General features: G+C 51.4%; 1 protein-coding gene across 1 annotated transcript; it reads right to left on the reverse strand.

The window, feature by feature from the left end:
- Window positions 1–107: 107 nt before the first annotated feature.
- LOC117078553 (cytochrome P450 2J2-like) lies at window positions 108–19,106 on the reverse strand. The gene is given in 10 exon segments (XM_033202114.1): window positions 108–979; window positions 1,077–1,218; window positions 6,947–7,049; window positions 7,051–7,121; window positions 7,539–7,712; window positions 8,549–8,675; window positions 10,330–10,483; window positions 11,485–11,636; window positions 16,451–16,532; window positions 19,058–19,106. Coding segments are annotated over 10 exon segments (1,272 nt in total). The 3' UTR covers window positions 108–761.
- Window positions 19,107–21,249: the final 2,143 nt, after the last annotated feature.

Here is a 21,249-nt window from a genome sequence, read left to right on the forward strand (position 1 = left end):
AGGCTGGTCTTGAACCCCTGACCTCAAGTGATCCACCTGCCTCAGCCTCCCAAAGTGCTGGGATTACAGGCGTGAGCCACCATGCCCAGCCACAAGTCATTCTTTTTTAATAAACAAGGCTTGTCTGGAGACACAATGATTCAAAATTTAGGGACCCTTGTGTGGAAACTAAAGTGGGTCTTTGGTGAGGAATTTACTGGGAACAGTTATATGGTCTGCTGGCTTTGCTGGATTGAGATGGTGAGATCTTTCTCTGCCATAGGTCTGCAGAGAACTGCAGTTCTTCCTGCTGGTCAGCAGAGGGCAGGAGAGGGCAGAAAATAAGCTGCCTCCGCTTCACTTCTTTTTTTGGCTTACCTGTCCCCAGCATCGAGTATTTGCATTTGCGTGCATTATTATATTTATAATTTTGCTCGAAAGTTTGCCTTTTCCTCTGAACCTAGTTAGCTGCTGCCTTGTGGGGCTTGATTTCCCAAAATTAACTCTGTGGACTGATTTAATGCCAAACTTAACCAATCTTATAAAATCTTTCCCTGACAAAGCATAAGTAACCTAATCTAAGGATTGAACTACCCAAACTGCGCTACCTCTGTAGAATCCTTGTTAAGTCTACTCTCCAGTGTCACCCCACAGAGCTTGTGTTAGGGGTAACCGTGAGCAGCTGAGCTGCATGAACCCCTGGTCTCCTCTTCTCTAACTTTGCAGAAACCAAGAGACTGAGGAAGGACTTCATGGGGCACAGGCCACCAGAACCCCCGTGGCTACAGTCCATCCTCCCTAGGACCAGGGCTGGGGCTGTTCAGGCGGGGCACTGCGCAGATCTCCTGGGGCTGGGGTTGCAAAGTGCCCCCAAAGATGTACTCCAGCTTGAGCCCTGGGCTCCCTTCTGGCAGTTGGAACCGAAAGGTCCTAAGGAGGGTGGCAAACATCAGGAAGAGCTCCATTCGAGCCAGCTGGTCCCCTGGGCACACGCAATGCCCTGGAAACAGAGAGAAAAGTCAGAGGTGGCAGCTGTCTCTGTGTCTGTCCCACTGTAGCCCCACCCACTACCCAGGATCCAGCTGTGTGCCTAGTACCTGCAGAGAATGGCAGGAAGGCCTCATTGGCCACAAAGTTTCCATCCTTGTCCAAGAAGTGGCCAGGGTTGAACTGTGGAGGGGTCTCCCAGCACTCAGGGTCGTAGAGCACAGAGGCCAGGTTGGGTAAGATGATGGTGCCCTACAGAGAGATGGTGGTGTGGATCAGGGAGCCCCAGATGGTGCCCAGTACCCAGCCCTGACACTGAGCCACAGTGAGCTTGGAGAATACCCACTGTGCTGGTGGGAGCAGTCCAGGGGCCTCGAGGAGACTCAGCAGCCGGCTCTCAGGCTGCCCTTCCTCCAGGCTCACATCAGTGCAGGAGCCAGGCAGGACACCCTCCTGGCTAAGGACTGCCCAGCTTTGTCCTGAAGACTCCCAGCCACGTCTGGGAACATGAAGCGGTTGCTTCCTACAGAGAAGGCCAGCAGCTGGTGGCATGTCTGGAAGGGGCCAAGGACAGCCCAGGACAACACACACCGGGGCAGGGAGTATGTGTGCGCGTGGGTGTTGGAGGAAGAGACAGAGCGAGGAGAAACGGAATGGCAAACAGGCAGAGAAAAAGGAACTGAGCGATGGAAAGACAGAGAGGAGACAGAAAGCTTCACTCTTTAGGATTGGGAAGAGGAAAACATGAACCGTAAGCCCAACTCTAACCCTCAATCTAACCCTAACCCTCACGTTCCCCCAAACCCAAACCAAATCTTCCCTCTCACCCTCATCCCAGCCCTCACTCTACTCAAAGGAGAAGTGAGTGATTAGAAAGAGAATCAGACCAAGCAGATGGGAGCAGGGTAACATCTGCTCTTTACCATGTGGGCCCTGGGCTGACTGGAAACAACATAAGGAAGTCAAAGTGGAGCCAGGATGGGGTCGGTTATGGTCCCCCGCCCCAGGACACTCAGCTCTGGGATTCTGGGGAAGGCCTCATACCCCAGGGCTCATTTACCAAATACCACAAAATTAAACCAGCTATCCCTGTAGAGACCAGAGGGCTGACTACAGAATTCTTGATTTTGACCAAAAAAAGGCTTGAAATTAAAAAAAAAAAAAAAAAAGCTCAGTGAATTTGAAGCCTGCGTTCCAAACAGAAGCCAATAAAGAATGCAGAAATTGAGCAGATGTCGGCCAGTCGTGGTGGCTCACGCCTGTAATTTCAGCACTTTGGGAGGATGAGGAGGGTGGAACACTCGAGATCAGGAGTTCGAGACTAGCCAATATGGTGAAACCCCATCTCTACTAAAATTACAAAAATTAGCCAGGCGTGGTGGTACGTGCCTGTAATCCCAGCTACTCAAGAGGCTGAGGCAGGAGAATCACTTGAGCCCAGGAGGCTTGAACCCAGGAGGCAGAGATTGTAGTGAGCCGAGATGGCTCCACTGCACTCCAGCCTAGGCGACAGAGCAAGACTCCCGTCTCGAAAACAACAACAACAACAACCCCCCCAAAAAAACCAGAATGCAGAAATTGTTTTCAGGGAGAATTGTTCTTTTTTGCTGTTGTTGCAGTACGGTAGGCTTAGGCAAGGTGCCTCGTCCTAGCCACGTGTACCAATAGGGCACCCAAACTTGCTCATTCTGTGGCTTTAAGCAGAGGTGCTAGAGAAGCCTGTGTTCTTGCTGCTGCCTGAGTGAGCTATAGATTTCCCAAGTCTAGTCATGGGAATTCCCCCATTTTCTCTGCCTGGGATTAAGTAACCCTTTGCATTGCAGCAGTTTTTACTAATCACCTTCAGAAGAGGAGGCTCCTAGCAAGATGCTCTTTTCCCTCCAGAATTATTTGTGTCCTTTTCTGGGTGATGTTCTGGCCTCCTCGCAAAGTGACTGACTGATCTTAGGTCATGGAACAGATTCAGAGCACAGCCTATCCAGTATGCAAAAAGGACAGTCCCCCCCCACCCAACCAACCACCCTCCACTTCCCCAGACTGTAAAACCATCTGCCTGCTGGGTACCTCCTGGGGTCTCTGTGCCAGCTTCTGCCCAGTAAATGGCAGTTTGGAATTCACAATCAAATAGAATGTCTGAGAAGAGAGACAGGCTGAAAGTGCAACCATCGTATCAAGGACTATTGCTGTTGTCACAATCACTCAACTGATGAAATGGTTAGGAACAGTTTAAGAATGTCTGTAACATTTAATGATCTCCTGTCAGGTTTTGATTCCACTTTCAGCAGACATCTCTCGCCCAAGCTGTAAAAGCTCAATATTGATTTCAGCTCATTAATGGGCCCCTGGAGCATTTATCACAGAACAACTCCTAGAATCAAATTGGCAGGAATGAGCTCTTAATAAGGAAATTTCTAATCCCAAATGGAGCGGAACTCTGGCCCCCTCTTTTTAACTTGACTTAAGTTGGCACAGCTTCTAGACAACCTGGGCCTGGTCCTCTTGCCAGGCCAGCAGCAAGATGACTTGATGCCCTGGTCCTATCCATGTTCCCAGAGACTCTTGACAAACCTATAAACTTGCTGGCCAATTTCTGCCAAGGACAGAATGACAATGCAAAACATCTTCATTTAGCACATTGTTTCACTTTCCTAGAGTGGCATTTTTGTAGAAATACAGTTGGAGCTTATGGTAGAAAAAGAAAACACTTTAGAGTCAGAGGGGACATGCGTTTAAAACTCAGCTAAGTCACTTACTAGTTGTGTTTGGGCAGTTTCTTGAGCTCTCTACGGTGAAGTTTATCTATGGAAAAGAAACAGCAACAAAGCAGCCAAAGGATAGGGCTGCTGTGAAGAAAAAAATGTGTGGAGGAGGGAACCTCAAGTCTGGGCAAATTAATAATAAGTTAATAATGGGGCCAGGCACAGTGGCTCACGCCTGTATTCCCAGCACTTTGGGAGGCGGAGGTAGGCGGATTACTTGAAGTCAGGAGTTCAAGACAAGCCTGGTCAACCTGGCGAAACCCTGTTTTTACTAAAAATAAATAAAAAATAATAACAAAAATTAGCCGAGTGGGGTGGCACATGCCTGTAATACCAGCTGCTTGGGAGGATAAGGTGGGAGAATTGCTTGAGCCCTGGAGGTGGAGGCTGCAGTGAGCTGAGATCACACCACTGTACTCCTGGGCAGTACTCAGGGCAGAGTCAAAGCTTTCCGAGGAACGTCTCAGGGCTCACACCACCACCTCTATGTACAGAGGCATCACCCTGCACCAGGGCACCAAGACGAGCCACTCTGTTTTGTTTTCATTAAAATGGCAACCTCATCACCTACACATGTTGCTGTGTTACCCCAATGAGCCTTGACTCCCAGGATACACACATTTGTGCAATCCCCTCCCCTTGAGGATAGGATGGATTTAGTAACTCACTTCTAACAAATAGAAAATGGGCCAGACGCAGTGGCTCACGCCTGGAGTCCCAGCACTCTGGAAGGCCAAGGTGGGAGGATCACTTGAGCCCGGGAATTTGAGAAGAACCTAGGAAACATGGTGAAAATCTATTTCTACCAAAAATTTAAAAATTAGCCCATTGTGGTGGCACGTGCCTGTAGTTCCAGCTACTCAGGAGGCTGAGGTGGGAGGATCACCCAAGCCTGGGAGGCTGAGGCTGCAATGAGCCATGATTGTGTCACTTCACTCCAACCCAGGCAATGGAGGGAGACAGTGTCTCAAACAACAACAGCAGCAACAAACCCAATCAATAGATTATGGCAAAAGCGGCCGGGCGCGGTGGCTCACACCCGTAATCCCAGCAGTTTGGGAGGCTGAGGCAGGCCAATCACTTGAGGTCAGGAGTTCAAGACCAGCCTGGCCAACATGGCAAAAACCCATCTCTACTAAAATGTACAAAAATTAGCCAGGCATGGTGGCGCACACCTGTAATCCCAGGGAGGTTGAGGCAGGAGAATTGTTTAAGCCTGGAAAGCATTGGTTGCAATGAGCTGAGATTGTACCACTGCACTCCAGCCTGGGGTGACAGAGCGAGATTCTGTCTCAAAAAAAAAAAAAAAAAAAAAAGATTATGGCAAAAACAATGGGATATTACACTAAGATTAGGTTACAAAAAGACCTAGGTGCCCTCTTGGTTGCTGTCTCTGATGGGGGTCAGCTGCCATGTTTTGAGCTGTCCAATGCAGAGGCTCATGTGTCAAGGAACTGAAGGTCTCCAGCCAACAGTTCATGAGCTCCTGGGTCCTGAAGACCTCCGTGTAAGTGAGCTTGAAGTGGAGCCTCCTCAGGGGAGTCTTCAGGTGACACTGTAGCCCCAACAACAACTTGATGGTAACCTCATGAGAGATCTTGAGTCAGAGGCATCCAGCTGAGCCGCACCCATTTTCCCGACCCTCAGAAACTGTGACGTGATAAATGCTGTTGTTCCAAAGCCAGTAAGTTTTGGGGTAATTTGTTACACTGTAAGATAGGTAAGTAACTCAACATCTGTCATCTAGGATCTGCATGGCTCCGTCAACAATACAGAGCACCATTGTACCAAATGACGCCGTGGGCACAAAGCTCTCAGCACGCAGCAAGCCTGGGCAAAGAGCAGGTGTCATCACGTTATTGTCCAGCTCATGTCAAAAATCTGCGCAGAAACCTGTTTCAAGCTGGATCACCAGAGAGCTGTCATCTTCAACTGTGCTCGAGACCAACCTGGGCAACATGGTGAAACTGCATCTCTACAAAAAACAAAACAACAACAAAAACCACGAAAATTAGCCAGGCATGGGGGCTCATGCCTCTAGTCCTAGCTACTCGGGAGGGTGAGGTGGGAAGATTGATTGAGCCGGGAGGTGGAGGCTGTAGTGAGCCATGATCACACCACTGCACTCCAGCCTGGGCGACAGAGCAAGACTCTGTCTCAAAAATAAATAAATATTGGCTGGACGTGGTGGCTCATGCCTGTAATCACAGCACTTTGGGAGGCCGAGGCAGGCAGATCACTTGAGGTCAGGAGTTCTAGACAAGCCTGGCCAACATAGTAAAACCCCATCTCTACTAAAAATACAAAAAAATTAGTTGCTTGTGGTGACACGCACCTGTCATCCCAGCTACTCGGGAGGCTGAGGCAGGAGAATCACTTGAACCCGGGAGACAGAGGTTGCAGTGAGCCGAGATCATGCTACTGCCCTCCAGCCTGGGCAACAAAGCGAGATGCTGTCTAAAAAAAAAAAAAAGCGGCCGGGCGCGGTGGCTCAAGCCTGTAATCCCAGCACTTTGGGAGGGCGAGGCGGGAGGATCACGAGGTCAGGAGATCAAGACTATCCTGGCTAACATGGTGAAACCCCGTCTCTACTAAAAATACAAAAAAAATTAGCCGGACGTGGTGGCGGGGGCCTGTAGTCCCAGCTACTCGGAGGCTGAGGCGGGAGAATGGCGTGAACCCGGGAGGCGGAGCTTGTAGTGAGCTGAGATCCGGCCACTGCACTCCAGCCTGGGCGACACAGCGAGACTCCGTCTCAAAAAAAAAAAAAGCATTATTATGGAGGGGGGACTGTTGTCTCCATTTTAGATGGAGAAACTGAGGCTCTAACATGACAGGTACTTTTGCCCAAGGTCACAAAACTTGTAGCACCAGATTTGAATTCAGGTCATGGTCAGTTTGTCCTTGAGAGAAATCCAGTTACATTTTCCCCTTCACAGTTGTGATCTTGAGGTGGACATCAGCACAGGGCCTGGCACGTAGTAGGTGCTGAATCATTACTGAATGAGTAGAATAGTGTTGTCCATTGTACACTGGGTCTGAGAGGTGGAATGACTTGCCCAGCATTACACAGTAAGCAACAGAGTGGGAACTGAGGCCCTTCCTGTCTGACTCGAAGTCATGAACACTTCCTGTACCACAGTGGCGAGAGCAGGACCCACCCCTGGGGCCACAGAGCAAGGAGAGTGATGGGAGCAATGCCCATGGCCCAGGAGCCCCACGCATGGGACAGTCAGCCAGGGCGTGACCAAGGGCCCCTCACCCTGGACAGCTCTGTGCTGGATCATGTAGATGAGTGCCCAGCGCAGGGTGGTGGCTGTGGTGGCCCAGAAACAGGTCGATCACCACTTGGACCAGGTTCTCCTCATGGAATGTGGAGACAGGCTCATTCATGGCCTGGCAAGTGGGGGATGGGTGAGTGGGGGGTGCAGCTCCAGGTCTAAAGTTCTCTCCTGACAGAGCCCTGGGGTTTCCTTGAAGCCTGATCTGAGACCTGTGCGGTCAGAACTTGAGGTTCCAACCCCTCGAGAGGGCCTGACTCTCAGGACTGCACTGATGTTGATGGGGGGCTGCCCTGGTGTTCCAGCCCTGACATCAGCCAGGTCTTCTGCTTCCCACCCTACCCATGCCTGCAGAAGCCAGCCCTGCCCTGGGAAAAGGCAGGGAGGAAAATCCTGTTTTAACTCAAGCTTTCAGGGTGCTTTGGAAGCTTGTAGACAGAGCCAAAGATGAGAAACTGAGATCATGGCTTAGAAACGAGGTGCAGCCGAAAAAGATGGCCCCTCCTTTCCCGAGCAGCTGTTCCAGGCTCACCTTGGAGATCTGGGCCAGGGAGCAGTTGATGAAGTCCTTGGGGGCCTCTGGTGCTTTGAGTTTGCTCCCGGTGATCTCCCGGCGGATGAAGCTCCGCATGACCCCTTGGTACCTAAATATCTCCCGGTGGGGTCCTAGGAGGTGGCGGAGGGCCCAGGGAAACACGTCGTGCAGCTATGGAGAGAGAGGCCCACCCAGGGCCTACTCAGGAGCCAGCCCCTGAGTCAGGGGGCTCCAAAGTGGGCTGGGGCCTTTGACTTGAGTAACCCAGGGCTGCCTCTCATCTGGAGACCCCCAAAATAATCTGGACAGAAATGAGAGCTGTGGTCAGAGCAGTTGTGCTTAGGGCATCGCTTGGATGTTGCAGGTCCAGAAAGCTGTATTTCTGAGGATATAACTGTAATGCCCAGACCCGCGATGACCCGAAAGCAACCACCAGAGTCCAGAGACAAAGCCAAGCGGCAGGGATCGCTTTATTTCGAGTTCAAACTCGGTTCCCTCCAGCTAGGTATCAGATCCTAGGGAGAGACCCCGAGCTCGGTGTTCAGCCGTCTTTTATAGTCAGACACAAACAAGTTACAGCAAGTTACAGAGTCACTGGGGATTTTTACAGTTGTAGGTTTACAATTGGCTGACATTTAAAGTTAAACATTAGTCAGTTGTTCATTGGTTCCCGCCCTTTGACCAAACCACAAATGGCTGCTTACCCTGCTAGGGGCTTTCTAGATAACCTTGTTGTTTTAGCATTAAGGGGAGTTTCCTGACTTTTCTGACCTCTGATATTCAGTATTTTTCCACTCCTCATAACCAGCCTCTGATTCCTTGCCCATGCATTCATGCTGAACCACAACAAAGGTTTGAAGCTCTGAATGTGTCAGCTACCAGGCAGAAGCCACGATCTCCCTCCTGCCCACCTTGCACCCTCCCTGCCAGGCCCTAGCTAAGGCCCCTGTCTGCCTTCGGCCCCCAGTCTAATGGCCTGCACATCTGCCTCCCTAGATGCCAATTACCCAGTGCCACACAGTTCTGACCAAGGCCAGGCCAAAGTCAATGGCTTGAGTCAGTTCCTGGAAGATGGGATCCTCTGAGAGGAAGTGGTGGCCAAACACAAGGGCCCCAGTGACTCTGACTGTGGACCTGACAATGGATACCTGAGGGTGGAAGGATCTACCTGAGGGCAGAGGGGCAGGGCTCAGGACAAGGAGGCACAAGAAGCACTGCCCTGAGCACCCATCTGATCTTATATATAGTCGCTCATTTACTAACTCGGTCCTCCATTCCCATTCCTCACTCATGCGCTCAGCAAATGCTTACAAATGCTCACACCTGTAATCCTAGCACTTTGGGAGGCTGAGGTGGGTGGATCACCTGAGGTCAGGAGTTGGAGACTAGCCTGGCCAATATGGTGAAACCCCGTCTCTACTGAAAATACAAAAATTAGCTGGGGCCGGGCGCGGTGGCTCAAGCCTGTAATCCCAGCACTTTGGGAGGCTGAGACGGGTGGATCACGAGGTCAGGAGATAGAGACCATCCTGGCGAACACGGTGAAACCCTGTCTCTACTAAAAAATACAAAAAAAACTAGCCGGGCGAGGTGGCAGGCACCTGTAATCCCAGCCACTTGGGAGGCTGAGGCAGGAGAATGGCGTGAACCCGGGAGGCGGAGCTTGCAGTGAGCTGAGATCCAGCCACTGCATTCCAGCCTGGGCGACAGAGCGAGACTCCGTCTCAAAAAAAAAAAAAAAATTAGCTGGGCCTGGTGGCATGCACTTGTAATCCCAGCTGCTTGGGAGGCTGAGGCAGGAGAATCACTTGAACCTGGGGGATAGAGGTTGCAGTGTGCCGAGATGGCGCCACTACACTCAGCCTGGGCAACAAGAGCGAAACCCCATCTCAAAAACAAAACAAAACAAAACAAACAAAAACAAAAAAACCCAAGTGCCTACCAAGCACTTTCTATGAGCCAGGTCAGAGAGAGGCATGGGAGACAGACAGCCATTTGAATGACAACAGAATGTGGGCAGCTATGTCACAGCAGGGAATAAAAAGGTTTGGGGGCCTGGCATTCAGGAGGATTTCTCAGGGCAGGTGACCACAGCTAGTCTGGAGGAAGGAGCAGTGGTTTCTCATGGGGAGGGAAGGGACATGGGCTAGGATGTTCTGGAAGGGGAACAGCATGTGCCAGTGGCTAGAGGTGTGAGACGCCTTGGATGATTTGTTTGTTAGTTTTTTGTTATTTTATTTATTATTTATTTTTTGAGATGGAGTGTTGCTCTGTGCCCCATGCTGGAGTGCAATGGCATGACCTCAGCTCACTGCAGCCTCCTTCTCCCGGGTTCAAGCGATTCTTCTGCCTCAGCCTCCAGAGTACCTGGGATTACAGGATTAGCCTAACACACCCGGCTAATTATATTTTTAGTAGAGACAAGGTTTCACCATGTTGGCCAGGCTGCTCTCAAACCCCTGACCTCAGGTGATCCGCCTGCCTCTGCCTCCCAAAGTGCTGGGATTATACGGGGGAGCCACCGCGCCTGGCCGCCTTGGATGTTGAGGGAGGAGACTTCCCCAGCTGTCAAGGAGGGTTCTGGCTTCCCAGTGACCTTGGCCATTCCTGGGCCTCTGTCCACCCATCTTAGAGAAACTCCTACTTGATGGAGCTTAAAATTGCTATTAATGTTCTGAGGTTTCCTGGACACACACGCCTATGCAGTGAGGCTTGCCTCCTCTGCAGGGGTGCGTGTGTGTGTGGGGAGAGGGGGTGAGGGTAGGCCTGCCGCCAGCCTGCTACTTACCGAGTTCCTGGCGGAAGGCTCTGAAGTTCCAGCTCTGCTGACTCTTTCTGCAGCTGCACCTCCAGCGCCAGCTTGCCTAGGCCCAGCCCTTGCAGCGTCACCAGGCAGAAGCGTCTCTGTTGCCACCACATGTGCCTTCTGCTGCAGATGATGCCTGGGTCCGGGGCAGAGTGGGGTGGACAGTCAGTAGCCATCCCAGCCTCCCAGACCAAGACCACTTGGCTCTCACGGAGGCCGGGCCTGGAGGGCATACCCCAGAATCACCTCTGGGATGATACTCTGCCCCGGGGCTGAGGGGCATTTGAGGGAGTGGTCAGTGAGCTTGGTGCCCTCAAGGTGGTCTCAGCTATGCCCTCCCCCACTCCACCAACACGATTTTTCCTTTAAGAGTCCCCACAAGAAATGAAAGAGGAGATAAAGAATGCAGGGTGCTAGGCGCGGTGGCTGACACCTGTAATCCCAGCACTTTGGGCGGCCAAGGTGGGTGGATCACCTGAGGTCAGGAGTTCGAGAACAGCCTGGCCAACATGCTGAAACCTGGTCTCTACAACAAAAAAATTAAAACAAAAAAATTAGCTGGGCGTGGTGGTATGTGGCTGTAACCCCAGCTACTCGAGAGGCTGAGGCACAAGAATTGCTTGAAGCCAGAACGGGGAGGTTGCAGTGAGCCAAGATTGTTCCACTGCACTCCAGCCTGGGTGACAGAATGAGACTCCGGGTCAAATAAAAAAAAAAAAAAGAACACAGGGGAGGAGGGGTTCTGGGGAGAGGCAAGGTGGGAACAAGGCTGTTTGCTGAACCAGGCACTGAACGGGCACTATCAGGTATTTTGGCCACTTAATCACCTCCCCACATTCTCAGGATGTAGAGCCATCGTCGTCCCCATCTACACAGGAGCCCACTGAGGGGCAGAGAGTGAGGCCGACTTGCCCGGGGTCATGGAGCTGGCCAGGGCTTGGGTTGAGACTTGAATCCAGATCTTTGAACCCCCAGAGCTGGTTCCTTGTCATACCACCCTCTCCCCTCACACAAGTCCTCCTGGCAGTCCCCTCTCTGTTAACAGCTCTGGGCTAGCCCCGATTCCCTGAGTGCAGTGACCATCTAGCCGCCTCCCCCTCCCCAGCAGGAGGGGCAGCCCTGCCTTATTCTCCAAACAGTCCTGGAAGAGCGAGGTGAGGGGCCTGCCCGAGAACTGCTCCAAGTTGGAGACCAGCACTTCCTTCACCGCCCGGAAGCCACTCAGCACCATGATGGGGATCGGGCTCACCCACACGGTGAACAAACACACTGCCGTGGGTCTGTGCCAGCTGTGGAGAGACGGGGTGACACTTACCGCAGGAGTACCTTCTCAGAGTGACTCCAGCCCTGTTCCCCAGGCAAGCCAAGCCAAGCCTTGGGTCACAGGCCCACCCGGTGCACTTGGAATAGTCAGGGCCCAGCACTTTCACCCCATTAATCCTGGGAGGTGGGAATGTTCCAACCATTTTACAGATGATAGTAAATAATCAGTTTCTCCAGGACTTGATGTCCCACGTGGGCTTTACATATTTTATTTGAGTCCACCCTCGGTATAAGTGTGCAGGTAGGCTCTTTATCTCCATTTTATGAGTTAAAAAACAGAGGCCAGACCAGGCGCAGTGGCCCACGCCTGTAATCCCAGCACTCGGGAGGCCAAGGTGGGTGGATCACCCGAGGTCAGGAGTTTGAGACCAGCCTGGCCCACATGGTGAAACCCCGTCTCTACTAAAATTACAAAAATTAGCAGGGCGTGGTGGTGCAGGTCTGTAATCCCAGCTACTCGGGAGGCTGAGGCAGAAGAATCGCTTGAACCTGGGAGGCGGAGGTTGCAGTGAGCTGAGATTGTGCCATTGTACTCCAGCCTGGGCAACAGAGCGAGACTCTATTTCAAAAACAAACAACCAACCAACAAACAAAACCCCAAAAAACAGAGGCCAAAGAAGACAGCCTCCGAGTACCGAGTAGCTGAGATTACTGGCGCACACCACCACGAGCAGCTAATTTTTGTAGTTTTAATAGAGATGGAGTTTCACCATGTTGGCCAGGCTGGTTTTGAACTCCTGAACTCAGGTATCCTCCCACCTCAGCCTCCCAAAGTGCTGGGATTATAGGCGTGAGCCACCATGCCTGGCCTCCTTCTTTCTCCTTTCTTTTCTTTCTTTCTCTCCTTCTCTTTCTCTCTTCCTTCCTTCCTTCCTTTCTTCCTTCCTTCCTTCCTTCCTTCCTGCCTGCCTTCCTTCCTTCCTTCCCTCCCTCCCTCTCTCTCTCTTTCTCTTTCTTTCTTTCTGTCTGTCTGTCTGTCTTTTTTTCTTTCTTTCTCTCTTTCTTTCTTTCTTTCTTTCTTTCTTTCTCCCTCTCTGTCTCACTCTCTCTCTTTCTTTCTTTCTTTCTTTCTTTCATGAGTATCTCACTGTGTCACCCAGGCTGCAGTGCAGTGGCGTGATCATAGCTCACTGTAACCTCAAATTCCTGGGCTCAACCAATTGTCCTGTCACAGCCTCCTGAGTCTCTGGAACTACAGCGGTGCCACCATATTCAACTATGTAGCCTTCCCTCAGGTTTCAACTATCTTGGAACCAGACTGCTGGAGTTTAGATCCCAGTTCTACCTCTTACTGGTTTTGTGACCTTAGGCAATTATTTAGCCTCCTCTTGCCTCAGCTTCTCATTTGTACAATGGAGATCATTTTAGCAGATTGCCTCATAGAACTACTGTACCAGTGCCCAAACAAGAAGATGTCACAGTCCAGTTGGGTACACTGAGGATAATTTAATTAAGAGACTGTTTGCAGGCCTGCCACAGTAGCTCACGCCTGTAATCTCAGCACTTTGGGAGGCGGAGGTGGGCAGATCATGAGGTCAGGAGATCGAGACCAGCCTGGACAACATAGTGAAACCCAGTCTCTGCTAAAAATACAAAAATTAGCCAGGTGTGGTGGCGGGTGCCTGTAGTCCCAGCTACGCAGGAGGCCGAGGCAGGAGAATCACTTGAACCCGGGAGGCAGAAGTCGCAGTGAGCCGAGATCGCGCCCCTGCGTTCCAGCCTGGGTGACAGAACGAGACTACATCTCAAAAAAGAAAAAATTAAAAAGACTGTTTGCAAAGGTGTGTTAGGGAATCCACAGGCATAATGCCAGTCACGAGGGAGACCCATTTCCACTTGAGGCTTAGACAGGCAAGGAACAGTGTTCAATGGGTTCAGAGTTTCAGTACAGAAAGACGAAAAAGTTTTCTGGAGGTGGATGGTTGTGATGATTGCACAACAATGTGAATGTACTTAATCCCACTGAACTGTTCATTTAAAAATGGTCAAAATGGTAAAATTTATGTTGCATCTATTTTACTAAATTTTTAAAAAGTCAAAGGACAGAGATATCAGAGGTCGGGAGCCCCTACCCGGGTGGAGAGGTTGTTGACAAGCGTATGCAGTTCCCTCTGCTCAGAGCGCCTCACCCCTGCATCTCCATCTCTAGAATTTCTACCTACCTTATCTCAAGTTGATGTGATGATAACAATGCTTACCCCACAGGGCTGTTGGGGAATAAGCTGAGCTGGTGTGGCGTGAAAGTGCTATGGATTGTGCTATGGAAGTGCTATTTGTACTATGCTTGTGCAAATAGTAATGCTGCTGTAATTTCCGCAAACCCCTGCCTTCTATTTCCAACAAATCACGTTCCTCCCTCCTCAAAATATTGTTGAAGAGACTACAGGCCTCTGAAAGCTTCACTCCACCAATCTCTACTACCTCCAAACACACCAACCATCTCCCACAGTGGTCCTTGCTTTGTTCTGGGCTGAGACTGGCTCTATTATTACTGCATTTGCCCCATCTTGATTACATAGCACGAGCAGTTCAAGGGCAGGCGCTGGTTGTCCCTTTCTTTGGATTTCTCTAACAGTGTCAGCGATTGCTTGGAGCCTGGAGTTGCCATTGAGTGATGTGACTCACTGATAGAAGGACCTGGTGGTCCCCAAGTCCCTGTCTCATGGTGCTTAGCACTCCTCTGTGTGAGCCACCAGTGAGCCCTTTATGATGGCTCCTGATGCTGCCTTCGTACCTGACCAGGCCATTGTTTGACCTCCTCCTCTCTCCACTGCAGTGAGAGCTACTTGAGGCCAGGGACCCTTCTCAACAGACTATCTTGCATGTAATCTAGTGTACTGTTTCAGGGATCAATTTAATTCCAATGATTTTGGTAATTTGGAGGGTGGCTGTGATGGGTGGTGCTCGAAGACACTGAGGTTCTAGTAGAGGCTTTAGCATGGATGAAGGTAGTCAGGCACTGGCTGTGATGGTAACTATGGTTTTGGAGATGGAGCTAGGACAGAAATATGGATCTGTCATCTGCCTTGTGACCCACTGATCACACTCCATTTGGGCTGCAGCTGTTATCTGGTTATCTTGGCCAGGAATGTTACTCGGAGCTTCCTTAAAATCAGATAGTGTATTTGAAGACTTTTTTTTCCTTTCTCTCTCTCTCTCTTTTTTTTTTTTTTTTTGAGTCGGAGTCTCCCTCTGTCACCCAGGCGGAATGCAATGGTGTGATCTCAACTCACTGCAACCTCCACCTCCTGGGTTCAAGCAATTCTGCCTCAGCCTTCCAAATAACTGGGATTACGGGCACAGGCCACCACGTCTGGTTAATTTGTGTGTTTTTAGTGGAGACAGGGTTTCACCATGTTGGCCAGGCTGGTCTCAAACTCCTAATCTCAAGTGATCCACCCGTCTCGGCATCCCAAAGTGCTGGGATTACAGGCGTGAGCCACAGCACCCGGCCTGTAGCCTTTTCTTACAGTTTATCATCCCAAAGGGAGATTTACCTGCTCAACATTTCCAAGTGTGTTGAACTTTGACAAACTTGCTCCCCTTCCTCCGTGCCCAAGGGTGATAGCATGCTGGCAGCTAAGGCTGGGACGTGGTACTGGGAGCAGAGACACACCCAGCACACTGGGCCAGGATGCGATCAGATTTTAGGGTGGCAGGTCACAGGAACACAGATTTGGAGCGGAGGCCCTGGGTGACCAGCCCCTCCATCACCCAGCCAAGGCCCTCCATGTCTGATTGTGAGCTGCGGCCTTCTCAGTGAGCAGGTGGAGGTGGGCCACACGGTCCCTCTTACAGAAGTCCCCATGCAGAGTGGCGGACCCTGTGGCAGCCCCTGTCCAAGTTGCACCTTCCCCTCAGTGGTATCCCTATGATTTCAGCCATGCCTATCCCCCAGGCCATGGGCCTCTGTTTCCTTGTTTGAATTCTAGGCCAAGAATGGACAACACTCAGCCTCTGCTCCTCCATTCCTCTAAGAACAACTCAGGCTGGGCGCAGTGGTTCACGCCTGTAATCCCAACACTTTGGGAGGCTGAGGGGGTCAGATCACCTGAAATCAGGAGTTCGAGACCAGCCTGGCAAACATGGTGAAATCCCGTCTCTACTGAAAACACAAAAATTAGCTGGGCATGGTGGGCACCTGTAATCTCAGCTACTCGGGAGGCTGAGGCAGGAGAGTCACTTGAACCTGGGAGACGGAGGTTGCAGTGACCCGAGATCACGCCACTGCACTCCAGCCTGGGTGACAGAGTGAGACTCCATCTCAAAAAAAAAAAAAAAAAAAACAAAAAAACAAAACCCAAACCAAACTAAAAAAACTCAATTCAACTAAGATGACAGATGACGCAGCTGCGCCCCTGCCCTGTATGAGGTATTTCCACACCAAATTTCTAAACCCGTCCCCTCTGCAACACGGTGAAGGCTGTTATGTGAAGGCTTCATCCCCTTGCAGATGAAGGCAAGGCTCAGCAGGTGGAGTGATTTGCTCAAGGAAGTGGGAGGGCCACAATTCTACGCAGGCCCCAAGTTCAGGGTTCTCTTTCCACAGCTGCCTCCCAGCTGGGACAGGTTGGCATTCTCACAAGGAAGGTTCCTATAGACTAAAAGAACACACACGAGGAACCAGAGCTAGTCATACTTCCAGAGGTTCCGGCCTGGACTCAGAGGCCTCCTTGTGGCTCGGGCTGCCCCCAGGCCTGGCGTGTGCTTCTCGCCTGAGGCTGCCCCCAGGGGCCTCAGAACTGGTGTACTCTTTCTTCTCCATTGTCTGTCTGCATACCGCATCCAGGGGAGAGCCCCTTCCATGGCCCTTGGAGAAACAGTGGCTAAGGAATGCTGAATGGACAGCTTCAGCCACGGGCCTGTGCCCAAGCAGGGGCCGTTTCCCATAGCAAACCCTTATTGTAGATCCTGCAACACCCCCTCCTATGGATAGATCTCAGAACAAAAGGACACTCCTTTTCCCTTCTAGAGCAACCCAAACCCAGCACCCACTCCACGCTCAGTGCCTGAAAGTTGCTCCATCCCACACCTCCACTCCAGCAAGGGAGGCCCACCCCCTACTTCTCCCTGACTAGGAAGGGGAGTAGATAAAAATAAGGAGCTACAGAGACCACTAGAGATGGAAGAAATGAGAACCGAAGCAGAAGAGACCCCCCAGTTACCTGCATACACCTGAACACAGAAGGAGAATTCCATTTCTTGCGTTTGCGTTTAACTTGTCCAGTGTGCCCCAGTGCCCATGGGAGTGAATGGGAACAAATACAGGGGGCCTGCCTGCCTCTAGACATTGTGTGAAGTCCCCAAAGGACAGGAGCTATTTCTGGGGAGGGCTGGGAGGCCCAGGAATCCCCTAACTGAAGGAGGGGCAGACTCAGGGACCACTTCCAGGCAGCCAGGGCACGGGCCAGTGCTAGAGGACATAGCCCTGCTTTGCATATTTTATTATCAATAGTTCCTTCTTTCACTCTTGGTGTGACTCTATGACCAGTGGCTCTGCCCAGGTTTCGTAGATGAGGAAAGGATGACGTGATGCCTGACAGTTTGCAATGAACTCAGCATCTAGAATTTTGCGGAGTATTCCAGTGGAGTTCCCACGGGGAGCTGCTTTCCTTCAAGCCCAGCTTTGAGTAAGGGGAGAAGAGCAGTGAGACGCCCCACTGCCATGCTGTGCTCCAGTCAGGATGGGGGCGCAGGGACAGGCTTCGCGTCCGAAGAGTGTGGCAAAGGGCAGCCAACATCCTCCCCCTCCCTGCCCCCAACACACACACCCACATCCTCACCCCATCAAGGGCCGTAGAATTAGCCATCCAACCAGAATGATGCCTTTAATGCTCCCAGGATATTCATCTTATCCGAGAATGATTCATGGCAGCTATTATTTAAAATAATAAAAATATTCAAGGCTGGGCACGGTGACTCATGCCTGTAATCCCAGCACTTTGGGAGGCCGAGGCAGGTGGATCACCTGAGGTCAGGAGTTCGAGACCAGCCTGGCCAACATGGCGAAATCCCATCTCTACTAAAGATACGGAAATTAGCCAGGTGTGGTGGCACGTGCCTGTAATCCCAGCTACACTGGAGGCTGAGGCAGAATTGCTTGAACCTGGGAGGCGGAGGTTGCAGTGAGCTGGGATCGTGCCACTGCACTCCAGCCTGGGTGACAGAGCAAGACTCTGTTTCAAAAAATAAATAAATAGGCCGGGCGCGGTGGCTCCAGCCTGTAATCCCAGCACTTTGGGAGGCCGAGACGGGCGGATAATGAGGTCAGGAGATCGAGACCATCCTGGCTAATACGGTGAAACCCCGTCTCTACTAAAAAATACGAAAAACTAGCCGGGTGAGGTGGCAGGCGCCTGTAGTCCCAGCTACTCGGGAGGCTGAGGCAGGAGAATGGCGTAAACCCGGGGGGCGGAGCTTGCAGTGAGCTGAGATCTGGCCACTGCACTCCAGCCTGGGCGACAGAGCGAGACTCCGTCTCAAAAATAAATAAATAAATAAATAAAAAATATTCAAGACAGTCAAAAGGAAAGATCAAAATGTTACGAAGGATGAGGGAAACAAGCTGAGATAAACATACAGGGCCCTGAGCTTCCTGTCAGCTAAAATAAGAAGGGGGGAACAATGTGTTCTAGAATTCTCAACCAGAAGCAGAGAATTTTCCCGAGATCAGATTCTGGTTTTTTTTTTGAGACAGGGTCTCGCTCTGTCGCTTGGGCTGGAGTGCAGTGGCGCAATCTCGGCTTACCGCAAGCTCCGCCTCCCAGGTTCACGCGATTCCCCTGCCTCAGCCTCCGGGGTAGCTGGGACTACAGGTGCCGCCACCACGCCCAGCTAATTTTTTTTGTTTTTTAGTAGAGATGGGGATTCACAGTGGTCTCGAGCTCCAGACCTCATGATCCGCCTGGCTTGGCCTCCCAAAGTGCTAGGATTACAGGCGTGAGCCACCATACCCGGCCCCAAGATCAGATTCTGAAAGGGATTTCTTGTGTGGACACACATGCCAAGAGAGATTTTTTTTTTTTTTTTTTGAGACAGAGTTTCACTCTTGTTGCCCAGGCTGAAGTGCAGTGGTGCAATTGGCTCACTGCAACCTCTATTTTCCAGTGATTCTCCTGCCTCAGCCTCCTGAATAGCTGGGATTAGAGGTGCCTGCTACCACGCCCAGCTAATTTTTGTATTTTTGTATTTTTAGTAGAGACAGTTTCACCATGTTGGCCAGGCTGGTCTCGAACTCCTGACCTCGTGATCCGCCCACCTTGGTCTCCCAAAGTGCTGGGATTACAGGCGTGAGCCACCGTGCCCGGCCTGCCAACAGAGATTTTATGGAAGATGAAGAAGCAGCTTTTTTCGTGTGCCCATTTCTGAGAGTTATTCCAGGACTCACCAAGGGTATTGAAACTGAAGGAGTGGTAGTCTTTCTCCGAGTACAACATGGCTCGGTGGGGATTGAGGGGTAGAACCCGACCATACGTAGGCATAGAGGGATGGCATGTATGTTCCCAAGGTGTCACTTCTCTTAGCCAAACATTGTTTTGCTTATCTAAGTATGAATGCCAGTGATGGTATCAAATGGTCGGTGGCTGGGATCCAGCCCCTGTATTTTTTTTTTTTTTTTTTTTTGAGACGGAGTCTCGCTCTGTCGCCCAGGCTGGAGTGCTGTGGCCGGATCTCGGCTCACTGCAAGCTCCGCCTCCCGGGTTCACGCCATTCTCCTGCCTCAGCCTCCCGAGCAGCTGGGACTACAGGCGCCCACCACCTCGCCCGGCTAGTTTTTTTTTTTTTTTTTTTTTTGAGACGGAGTCTCGCTCTGCCGCCCAGGCTGGAGTGCTGTGGCCGGATCTCAGCTCACTGCAAGCTCCGCCTCCTGGGTTTAAGCCATTCTCCTGCCTCAGCCTCCCGAGTTGCTGGGACTACAGGCGCCCGTCACTGCGCCCGGCTTGTTTTTTTGTATTTTTTAGTAGAGACGGGGTTTCACCATGTTAACCAGGATGGTCTCGATCTCCTGACCTCGTGATCCGCCCGTCTCGGCCTCCCAAAGTGCTGGGATTACAGGCTTGAGCCACCGCGCCCGGCTAGTTTTTTTTTTTTGTATTTTTTAGTAGAGACGGGGTTTCACCGTGTTAGCCAGGATGGTCTCGATCTCCTGACCTCGTGATCCACCCGACTCGGCCTCCCAAAGTGCTGGGATTACAGGCTTGAGCCACCGCGCCCGGCCCAGCCCCTGTATTTTTGATCAGCTGACAGGATCCCAGAGGAAATATACACAGAGGCCGCTCTAACAAAACCCTTCTGTTGATGACTTCACACCTTTGGCACCGTGAGGCAGCGTGGTGGGCTAGTCCGGAGAGTCTGGTGCCTGAGGACTCCTGTGGCTGGAGAAGTGGCCCAAGGCCCGGAAACTTCCTTGGTACCAGCCCTGGGTCCACATCCTTATTACAATGGCCTTTTAGATCTTAACCACATTCTTGGTAAGGAAGGGAGATCGGAGGTAGGGAATACCAAGGACAAGAGAGAAAGGGTGTCTCTGAATGACCCAGGGCAGAACTGGCCAGGTGCCATCCCTGGACTCCTAGGTCATGACCGAGAAACTTAGGGGAGGAGAAAGGGTGAGAAAAAGTGAGCAAGTTACTTAAAGTTTCTCTTCTCCTTTGGACTATAAGCTCCCTGTGTCTGTTTCTGGTCTCCTGTGCCCAGCAGAAGGTATGGGACCTAGTTAATGTTCAATAAATAGTTTTTGGGAAAAGAGCCCGAGGGGGCTGGAGTCCAGGTATTGGGAGGCTGTGAGGGAAGAGGCGGTTGGATCAGTAAGTCTGGAAGGAGAAGTGGGGAGCTAAAGTTCCCGGAGGGCAGGTCACTCTCAGAGGCCCATGGGAATGACATCAGGGGGAGACTCCCAGAGTGGGCCTCATGGCACCTTTTTTCTCACCAGTGCTCAGAATGGCCCCAGGACTGCAGCCCACCAGATTTGTCAAGGACACAAAAAATGAGTCAGAGAAGTCTCCCCCAGCCCCTAGCCCTGTGAACCCACCATTCCAGGCAGTGTCAGTGTCTCTGCTCCAACAGGTATGTGCCCATGGTCCTAACCGCCTGGCACTGGTCAGTCCTAGCTGGGTATGGAGCTCCCCTTTGAGAACAGGGCTGTGCCAGGACTGTGGGAGACCAAGTACTAGCTCTGATGGTTCTCACTTGGACAGCAACCAGCTTAGTCCTACTAACCTGGGTCCACCTGAGCGGGTAGAAGGGAGCTTCCCTGAGCCAAGGAAGTGCTGAATTCAGGCCACAGGCAGAAAGAAACAGGACACAGAGAAGATTCCAGGAAAAGAGGAAATCTGCTCCCAGTACACACCACCTCCCTCGTGGAAGCAAAGAGGAAGAGGCAGAGCTCTAGAGCCATGTCCCAAATGAGGTGAGCAGGATCCAGGTTTTTCAGGTCCTATTTACGGACTCACAATAGTCATGGAGTTAGAGCTGGAAGAAACCTTAGAGGCCATCTAATCTAGCACATGCATTTGATGAAACTGAATTTGCTGATGAAATTGAAGCTCAGGTCATGAGATGAGGAACAGCTTGAACTCT

Source organism: Trachypithecus francoisi, unplaced genomic scaffold, assembly GCF_009764315.1.
Source record: "Trachypithecus francoisi isolate TF-2019V2 unplaced genomic scaffold, Tfra_2.0 Lachesis_group0, whole genome shotgun sequence".
In the NCBI taxonomy this organism is placed as follows: domain Eukaryota; kingdom Metazoa; phylum Chordata; class Mammalia; order Primates; family Cercopithecidae; genus Trachypithecus; species Trachypithecus francoisi.